Genomic DNA, 10,227 nt, shown 5'->3' on the forward strand with positions numbered 1-10,227 from the left:
AATTCACAGTTACTGTTGAAGTAGACAGATGGATTAGCAAACATTTATCTGGTTTTATAAGTCCGTGCAAAAATGCATGGGCTGTGCTAATCCTCTGTGTGGGCTGAGGAGCTCAGCACAGCAGTTTGCTGTAGGAGACCACTCCACTGCATTTTATCACACACCTCTTACCTGTTCTCCTTCCAATCCCATTATCTTGGGAATGGACGGCCCACATATATCAATGTCTAGAAGAGCAACCTGGGGAACAAGAAGAGACCAGAGCTGTGACATGACTGAAAGTACAATCCTGCAGACACACAGTTGGGAGGGGAATCGGGTTAGAGGAAAAAGAGGGAGGGGAGGAGAGTAAAGAAACTGGGTCAAACATGGACCAAGTAGAACCTCACGAGGAAGAGTTACAGCACTTATCTTCCAGCCACGGACCCGGTCAAGACTCCCAAAGAGGTCTTGGCAAAGTGCGTCAGCACGGACTCCCTCCCTCCCGCCCAGACTGACCTGGCTCGAGGTGCTCCTATGGACCTGGGTGTCAGGTCACGTGGAAATCCAGGCCTTGGCACTGTTTACTTGGCCCTGACCATGTGCCTGGGGGTGGGTATCATTATCTCTGCGTTACAGAAGAGGAAACTAAGGTTCGGGGGCGCCGTGACCTGTTCAGTGAGCCAGGACAGAGCTGGGACCTAAGTCAAGGTCTCTGACCCCGAAGCCAGGGCTCCCTCCACTACCCCAGGGGCCTGGCAAGGAGCTGAGCTCTGACCAAACCCCGTTGCCCTGTGATCCCGAAGGCTGGTGATAGCCTCGGCTCAGCTTCCAGAAAAGAAACTGAAAAGAAGAAGGAAAGCTAGACAACCTCTTTGCTAGTGGTAAGCAGAGCCGGGATGACTCCTTCCACGCCAAACGCCCCGCTTTCCCTGAGGTGGATGAGGTCTGAACCGGCCTTCGGGAACTCTGAAAGGCGGCTAATATTCATCTGGAAACCTCTAATGTGCTGCATGCAAAGTGCAGCATCTCTGGGTAACTTTTTAACTTGCCCCAAATTCCCTTCTTGCTTCCTTCTTCAAAGCTCTCAACAAACACCAACCTCCTACTTCCTCACCTGCTCTCAGACCCTGGGCAGGAAAGCTTTTCATACAGATCAGCCGGTTACCTCAGGCGCCCTCTGCTGGGCTAAGCAAGGAGAGCAACAGAATGACAACTTGACAACCCGACCTTGCCCGACTTCCTAGGTCCTGACACTTGGGGACTGATGTGTGTTCATGATCCACAGACATTTTACATCACAACCTCACGCTTTAAGAATTCATACTGTCACCACCCCCTAATAGAGACTTGCATCAATTCTCTTCGGTTTCCAGCACAGTAGCCATGTTCTTCTGGGAACAATTTAATGTTTCCTTTTGAGGCACGGAACTCCCCACAACCAAGGGAGTGAATCTTGAGTGCAATTATGCAAGGACACAAGAACAGACTGCTTGCACTCACTCTCGTGGCAGGTCACGTCCATGCTGTCCAGATCTCCAGTGGTCCTGTGTCCTGTCCCTTCCAAACCTCCTGTCGATCCTGTCCCTATCCTCACTAGCCTCAGTATCTATCCAATTCATTCACTTTCTGCTCAAGTTAAGCCACAGAACCCTCACTGAGAGAAACATGCCTCTGCGGAAGGTGCTGGAAGCCTGAGGGGAAGAGGAAGCCGTGCCACCCTCTCCCACCCACAAAGCGGTACAGTGGTCAGGATCCAAACTTCCCCCTAAGGGGTGGCCACGTGGGCCAGGGCTGTGCCCAGTGTGGGGGCTCCTTATGTCTGCGCTCTGTGCCAGAGCCACAGGAGACAAGCGCCTTAAAGCCCCGTCTCAGCCCCCAGGTACGGAGGAGGCTAGGCCGTCACGGTCAGGTGTGTGAGCTGCTGGGGTGTTGGCAGTGGTGTGTGCGTCTAGGTCAGAGGTGGGCAAACTTTTTGACTCGAGGGCCACAATGGGCTCTTAAACTGGACTGGAGGGCCGGAACAAAAGCATGGATGGAGTGTTTGTGTGAACTAATATAAATTCAAAGTAAACATCATTACATAAAAGGGTACGGTCTTTTTTTTTTTTTTTTAGTTTTATTCATTTCAAACGGGCCGGATCCGTCCTGCGGGCCGTAGTTTGCCCACGGCTGGCCTAGGTGCTGCTTTACAAAGTGTACTGAAATGGCACTTCCGTTTCTCTGATGCTTCCTGGAAGCCACAGAACTTAGGGGCGTTAAGAAAAATAAAGGAAAATTAAACACAAAAAAGAAGAGGTCATGGGAAGTGGGATCTAGTCCTAACTTGGCACTGGCTGTCACCTCATACACATTGCTGCTCCTATCCCAGCCCATCCGTCTGAGCTGCTGAGCTGTGAAACAAGCGTTTAGGGAGACTGTTAGGGCCCTTCTAGCTTTAGAGTCTACAAACCCCACAGATGGGCCTAAAAACTCAACAGGCCTAAAGCACCTAGCATGGACCTTTTAATGGTCAAGTTCATCTTTTAGAGCACAAAGCAAGATAATGAAGTGGTGATTTAGGGAAGCTGGCGACTGTGGTAGAAAGATGGCGTGAGAGCTTTTGCTGTCAGAGGCTGGGCTCCTCCGCCTCCCTCCACCACAACTTGCACATTTCCCAGTCTGTGATTGGTCAGGAGCTTCCCAATTCTGCTGCCTCCTGATGCAAAGCCCTTTGCAAATGAGTTGTCAGATACCTGCCTGCCTTGAGTGCAGACATGAACAGCCTTGCTCAGGGTTAGAAAAGGGACAGGGTGCTCCCACCATCCTGCTTAATTCAGGGCAGGGAGGAATGTGTGAGCCTGGAGTGCAATCTGCGAGACATGCTGAGCATCTACTATACGCCCATACTGGGCACCTTTTGGAAGGTGACACACTTTCCCAAGTACTGACTGTTTTAAAAAGCACCGCTGCATAAAGAAATTGGGCTCATCTAGCCCTATTTCCACACCCGATGGTGTGCTTTCCTTCAGTCTACTGCAAGGTCTAGACGTGTGTGCAGTGGGGCTTTCTGAACATAATTATATGGAAGCGTAATGCTAGGTAAACAGCTGTAGATTCACAAGTGGTTACTTGCAACTGGCCTGGCGAGAGCCCACCTCCAGAGAGCTGAGAAGAATATGCCCAACAGCTTCAAGAAGCCACGATTACTCTGGGTAACCTGGACCATGAGAAAACAGATTTCTCGGCTAGCCAACTGGACCTACAAATTTGCCCCTCCAATGGCAAGAGATTGGTGATGGATAGAAGAACGAATTGACAAACATGATTTGAGTCTGCTCAGCACTGTTTGGGTAGGCTATAAATCATTATCACTGAAGCAAAAATTTCATCACCCCCCGATTTCAGTTAGTGGAATAAAGTAACAATAATGATCGCTATCAAGGGCACTTACTGAGCACTCACTATATGTCAGGTGCCCTGTTAAGCACTTTACGTTTACATGTATCGTCTCACTCAGCCTGCGTCCATTTTACCTACCCAAGGTCACAGCAGTGGTGTGGGTGGGGCTGGGTGACTCTAGGGCAGGGGTCCTCAAACTTTTTAAACAGGGGGCCAGTTCACAGTCGCGCAGACCGTTGGAGGGCCGGACTATAGTTTAAAAAAAAAAACTATGAACAAATTCCTATGCACACTGCACATCTTATTTTGAAGTAAAAAAAACAAATGCTTTCGGCAGGCCGCATGAGGCCCGCGGGCTGTAGTTTGAGGACCCCTGCTCTAGGGCCTGTGCTCTTGGCCACCACGATAGACTGCACCCCAAATGCTCAATTAGAGTTCCAACTCCTCTCTCCTCCAAAAGGTGGGAGGTTCTGCTCTGTCTCCCCAACTCTGCCCTCATTTGTTCCCTGCCGTTGCTCCAATCCCTGCCCTAGTTTGGACCCTCAGGCCTGTCCTGGAGACACGGCTTCGCCCTCTCACGGTGCTCAGCCACACACTCGCTGGCTGTCACGTGGTGCTCCGAAGGCACAGGTCTGGCTCAGCCTCGGCCTTGGCCCCTTCCCAGGAGCAGTCCCTCAGACTGCCTGCCTCTCCATGTCTGCCTGACAGTCCCACCTCAGTGCCTTGTTCCCCCTCCCCCGTCCATCAGTCGCCATCACAGTCCTGATGCCACCTTCTCCAAGCCCAGTGTCTCTCCTTTTCCCCAAATCCCTAGAGAACATCTTGATAGCAGACACCAGATTCTAGACAAGCCCACGTCAGCCACGTGCAGCCAATGACGGCAGCTCCATGGGTTATAAAATGATCGGAACAGAAATGAGGGATAAGGCAGAATTCAGAGCCCTAATGACTGAAAGGAACACGGAGCTTCACAGATCATGCAGTCCAGCCTCTTCACTGTCCCAGGAAGGCTGTGCCCTGCCCAAGGTTCCAGTCCTGCAAAGTTCTTCCCCAGCCAGCGCAGGTGCTTCTGGTGTTAAAAAACAAACCAGGGCCCCTGCAAACTATACCCGGGGGCCAAATCCAGCCTGCCACCTGTTTTTGTACAGCCCACAAGCTACAAGTGGTTGTTATATTTTTAGAGGTCTGGAAAAAGAAAAAGAAAAAGAATACTTTTGTCATGTTGTAACAATTATGCGAAATTCAACTTTCAGTAACAATAAAGTTTTATTAGAACACAGACATGCTTGTGGTATACAGGTTGTTGATGGCTGCCTTCATGTTTAAGGGCAGACTGGATAGCTGCTACAGAAACTGTATGGCTGGCAAAGCCTAAAATATTTGCCATCTGGCTCTTGACATGAAATATTTGCCAACTCCTGAAGCAAACTCTAATTTTGTAATCCAATGACTTAAAAAAATATATTTCTGGAGTTCTTAGATACTGGTGAGGTGTCTTGGGGGCCACTGCGTGTGTGTATGTGTTTGTATATTGAGGGCATATCAGAATGGTGGCTTGATCCCCTTGCCCACTGTAGCTGGCTTTATTGTTTTTAGTTTATTTTTGTGGAGGAAATAAAGCCTTTATCATAGTAAAGTCTTAGGGTGCTATTGCTCACTGAGGTAGAATGGATTATCTCACACAAATAGAAAGTACTGAAATGTATCCAGCTTTTAGAGTTTTAAAATATAATAGGCAACATGTGGCAGTTTTGAAATTTCAATAATAAATGTACCTCTGCAGTCCCTCTAGAACAGTGGTTCTCAACCTTGGCTGCACATTAGAATCACCTGGGAATCTTTTTAAAATCCTGATTTCTGGGCCTCATCCTCTGGAAATTCTGTTTCTTTGTTATGGGGTGGGGCCACAACATTAGTAACAAAGAAACAGAATTTCTGGAGGATGGGGCCCAGAAATCAGGATTTTAAAAAGATTCCCAGGTGATTCTAATGTGCAGCCAAGGTTGAGAACCACTGCTCTAAAACTATCTTACTTTCTAAAAAAGTCAAACAAAAAGTAAAGGGCCATTTGTCAACAAGTAAGAAAAGAAAGTTGAAGTGAAAGTGTTAGCCCTCGTATATAAAAATAACTTCCAATATTCAAAATGTTAGAAAAGTAATGTTCACAAATAAAACAATGTGTGGAAGAAGGTACACACAAAGACCATGGGAAGAACTGAAATGGCAGGGAATGGCTTTCAGCACAAACAAAATAAGACTGTTTCTACATGACACAGAGCTCTTCTGCAGGCCCCAGAAAGTGCTCTGATGGAGAAAACAGCATTTAGTTGGCAACTGAAATAGTGACTAGCAAGTTCTCTAACCCAGAGCACACACAGTACCAATTCACAAGTTCTCACGAGGTCTCTCATTTCAGGGGTCAACACAACAGAGGCTGGGTTTTGGAAACACCCATGCCACTCTACAGTTCTGAGATGTCCAGGTTTCTTTCATTGGAATTTTAGGCAAAATTTCATTTTGGAAACAACAGGTCATTTTAGAATGTAACCTGTGTTAAAACAAAACAAAACAAAACTGAAAAACACAATTGTCATGGTTTTATTAGATATAAAATGATAAAGTGAATATTGGGATCATTTTCTAAGGTCAATGCAAAATTACCATGAGTCCCAATGAATAATGTATTTTAAAAATCACAGGTACTGCAAATTTCCATTTGACCTTTTGGGAAAAAATATTTTTTTCTTCCTTGCCCCACCATATCTTTTATTAAGGCTGAAATCCAGAGAGCAGCACTGGGTACTTTGAGTTTTCTTGCTCATTTGTGTAGCTGGACATATGTTTGTGGCCCAGTACAGGGGTCAGCAAGTTTTTGGGTTGTTTTTTTTTTTTGAGGTTCGATGAATTTTTTATGGTTTTGTGAAATATATACAGCACACCAAGTGTTTTCTTCAAGGGCCAAACAGAAACATTTTAAGCTTTGTGGGCAAAATTACGGATATTATGTAGGCACTTATGTAACAACTAGAGGCCCAGTACACGAATTCATGCACGGGTAGGGTTCCTTGGCCTGGCCAGCAATCAGGGCCATCAGGGCAGCCGGCCAGGGGGAGGGACCACGGGAGGTTGCTGTGGGAGCATACTGACCACCAGGGGGCAGCTCCTGCATTGAGTGTCTGCCCCCTGGTGGTCAGTGCATGTCATAGTGACTGGTCAACCGGTTGTTCGGTCAACCGGTCGTAAAGGTCACTTAAGCTTTTATATATATAGATTTAAAAGCAACCATTTAAAAACAAACAGCTCTGGCCAGGTGGCTCAGTTGACTGGAGCATCGTCTGGTACACCAATGTGGGTTCACTTCCCAGTCAGGGCACGTACCTAGGTTGTGGGTTTAATCTCTGGTTGGGGCATGCATAGGGAGGCAACTGTTGATGTTTCTCTCTCACATGATGTTTCTTTCTCTCTCTAAAAATCAAGAAAAACAACAACAACAAATCCTCAGGTGAGGATCAAAAAGTAATAATAAAAACAAGCAAAAATAAACCCCAAATAACAAAAATAATAACAATAATCAGAAAAGAAAAGAAAAGCAACCATTTATAAATGTAAAAATCATTTTTAAATCACAGGCCATAAAAAGACAAGAGATGGGCTAGTTTTGGCCATGAGCTATAGTTTGTAGACCCCTGCCCTAGAAAAAGGCAGAAAGGGGCCAATCATGAGAAGGAAATCTGAACTTGATGTAATAAATAACCAGAATGCCAAGGGAAACGTACACCTGTTATCCATCGTCACAACTAGAGCATCCAATGAAAGCTTTCATTGCTTGTCTGCTACGTGTTTCCTCATCTTCTCTGCAGGGATCAAAGAGGCCAGTTTGGCTTAGTCTAAGGAACCAGTTCTCCACAAGCCATCATGAACCCTCAGACAGGAGCCTCTCCCCAGTTCTCCCCTACCTGCGTGTTTTCATCCTCCGCTAGGGCGTGAGCAAGGTGGGCACTGAACGTGCTTTTCCCAACGCCGCCTTTCCCAGACAACACCAAGATTTTGTGTTTCACGGTCTTCATTTTCTCTTTGATTTCCTCTATGGCTGCAAAGAAAGCAATTCAGGGGATGACATCCTCCAACTAAATCCCAAATGTCACTCTCCCAATGGGCTAGAAGGAATTGTGTGTGAAATACCACCTAGTCCAGTGCTGGCGAACCTGTGACACACGTGTCAGAGGTGACACGCGAACTCATTATTTTGGTTGATTTTTCTTTGTTCAATGGCATTTAAATATATAAAATAAATATCAAAAATGTAAATCTTTGTTTTACTGTGACCACCTTATTCCTGGCTCCATTACAGAGCTATGAATATACAGTCATACACCACTTAACAACAGGGATACATTCTGAGAAATGTGTCATTAGGCAATTTTATCCTACAAAGCACTCACACAACCTAGATGGCAGAGCCTATTATACACCTAGGCTATACGATATGGCCCACTGCTCCTAGGTTACAAGAGTATACAGCATGCTACTGTATGGAACAGCACAAGATTAAATCAGGCACAAGAAAAGATGATGTAATCAAAAGATAAACATGAGATGTATGAGGCAGCTGTCAGTATAACACAGCATACTGTTTTACAGCAAACTCTTATTAAGTAGAAAGAGTACATTTAAAATAATGATAAGTATAATATACAATAGTAAATATATAAGCCAATTAACATAATAGTTTATCATCAAGTATTATGTGCTGTATATAATTATACGTGCTGTACTTTTATATGACATAGGTTTATTCACACCGACATCACCACAAACATCTGAGAAATGCTTTGCACTATAAAGTTAGGACAGACATGTCATTAGCTGATAGGAATTTTTCAGCTCCCTTAAAATCTCATGGGACCACTGTCACCTATACAGTCGATCTAAATATTATTTGGTGCATGAGTGTAGTAACGATTCTCAAACTGGGGGCAAAATCTGCCAGGAGACATTTGGCAATGTTTGAGGACATTTTTAGTTGTCACAAGGAAGGGGTGCCCCTGGCATGTAGTAGGCAGAGGCCCGGGATGCTGCCCAATGTCCGACAATGCTGAGGACAGCCCTCAGCACACAGAACTGTCAGCTCCAAAAGTCGGTGATGCCCAGGATGAGAAACCTGACAAACAGCAGGCACTTGGTAAGTGCCCGTCACTGATGACTGTCACTTATTAGACATTTGCTGTATTTTCAGGACTTCACCTTCTTTCAAGCCCTTCAAACAACACTGCGAGGTAACTAATTTTCTCCCCCATTACTGACAAGGAAATAGAGGCTCAGGAAAAAAAGGTTAAGACTCTTGCTCAAGGTCAATACTGTTTTTGAGGGAACTAAAGATCAAACCCAAGTCTCTCTTTGACTCCTTCAAAATTCTCCCAGCTTCCTGCCTTTTATGTCCCAGAGTCCGCCCCACTCTCCAATGTGACCCCCTATGCTTATTGCTGTGACTTATTGCTTGCTTGTTTACTGTGGGTCTCCCCTACTAAACTAAAATCCCCTAGAGCAGCCGCCTCTCTCTTTCACAGCTATATCCCCAGCACCAGCACTGTGCCTAGGAGGCGATTAACACATATTTCTGTTGAATGAATGGAAGAATCGCTCCTCAAAAGGAAGAAATTCTGTCCAAATAAAGTAGCTGAGGTCACCAGGATGTAAGCCCAAGCTCCCTGACTTCAAAGTTTATAGCCTATCCCAGTGGTCGGCAAACCGCGGCTCTTTGGCCCCTTGAGTGTGGCTCTTCCACAAAATACCACGTGCGGAACAGTGAGATTGAAACTTCGTGGCCCTTGCGCAGAAGTCGGTTTTCGGCCTGGGCGAGTCCATTTTGAAGAAGTGGCGTGAGAAGAAGTGGGGGTACGTTCGCTGAGGTCAACCCCTCAGATTGAGGACGTTTTTAGCAAAGGCCAGCTTAGTTTAAGTTTAAAAAATTTGGCTCTCAAAAGAAATTTCAGTCGTTGTACTGTTGATATTAGGCTCTGTTGACTAATGAGTTTGCTAACCACTGGCCTATCCCATCGCTGGTGGCCTCCTCCAGACCAGTCACTGTCACTCAAACTTCTGGCCACACCCCTCAACCCAGCCAACTTCTCCCGTGCCCCGCCCTTAAGACCCCTTTTGACTTCAGGAAAGTCACCCATCCTTAGGCTCCACAGCGGCCGGCCACGTTCCTCATTCCCCCCGCCTTTTAAAGGCCCTGCCCCTCGGGCCCCGCCTCTGTCATTCATTCCTCAAGTCCCGCCCCTCGTCGCCTCCCCTCCCCCGCACCGACTTCACCACCAAGCCCCGCCTCCTCCAGCGTACCTGCAACGCATCCTTTAAGTCACGCCCACCGTTCCCGCCCAGGTTCGCCATAAGCCCCGCCTCTTCCGGCTCACGCCTTTTACGTCCCGTGCAGAGCTTGCCCCTTCCTTACCTGGGTCCGGAGCCTCGCCGGCGCCTGAAGCGCACAGCCGCTGGTTGGGGCACCCTTGACAGGCGGCCCCTCGGCCGGCCTGGGCGCTGCCGGTTCCGGGGCAGTCTGCGCGGAGACAGAATCACAGTTAGAGCGGCTCCTGTCTTCCAGCCCCGCTACCCACGCCCCTCCCGCGAGCTCACTGTGAGGCGTCTCCTCCATTTTGCCGCCTTAGTCGCCGGAACCTGCGCGGCACCGGAACACCCTTTGCGTATTTCCGGCTCGTGGCACTCAATCTGACCCTCCCGCTGCGTCGGGAAGAGAGCAGTGCGCACGCGCGAACCCTGTGCGGGGAGCCTAGAGCTGTTGTATTGTTACTCTCCGCATTGAAACTGCTGCAAATATCAAATACTTAGGCTTGTATCTCCTAGGAA

General features: G+C 47.3%; 1 protein-coding gene across 3 annotated transcripts in view; it reads right to left on the reverse strand.

The window, feature by feature from the left end:
• NUBP1 (nucleotide binding protein 1) overlaps positions 1-10,074 on the reverse strand; it is a 23,703-nt gene extending 13,629 nt beyond the window's left edge. For all 3 annotated transcript variants that reach the window (XM_015572138.1, XM_006776295.2, XM_015572136.1), the window contains exons 1-4: positions 9,997-10,074; positions 9,815-9,919; positions 7,317-7,450; positions 172-240 (exon numbers count right to left, since the gene is read on the reverse strand). In XM_015572138.1, coding sequence (XP_015427624.1) covers positions 172-240; positions 7,317-7,450; positions 9,815-9,919; positions 9,997-10,015 — 327 coding nt within the window. In that variant the 5' untranslated portion in view covers positions 10,016-10,074. The remainder of the gene's footprint in view (positions 1-171; positions 241-7,316; positions 7,451-9,814; positions 9,920-9,996) is intronic.
• Between the last annotated feature and the right edge of the window lie 153 nt (positions 10,075-10,227).

Source organism: Myotis davidii, unplaced genomic scaffold (assembly GCF_000327345.1).
Source record: "Myotis davidii unplaced genomic scaffold, ASM32734v1 scaffold209, whole genome shotgun sequence".
Taxonomy (NCBI): domain Eukaryota; kingdom Metazoa; phylum Chordata; class Mammalia; order Chiroptera; family Vespertilionidae; genus Myotis; species Myotis davidii.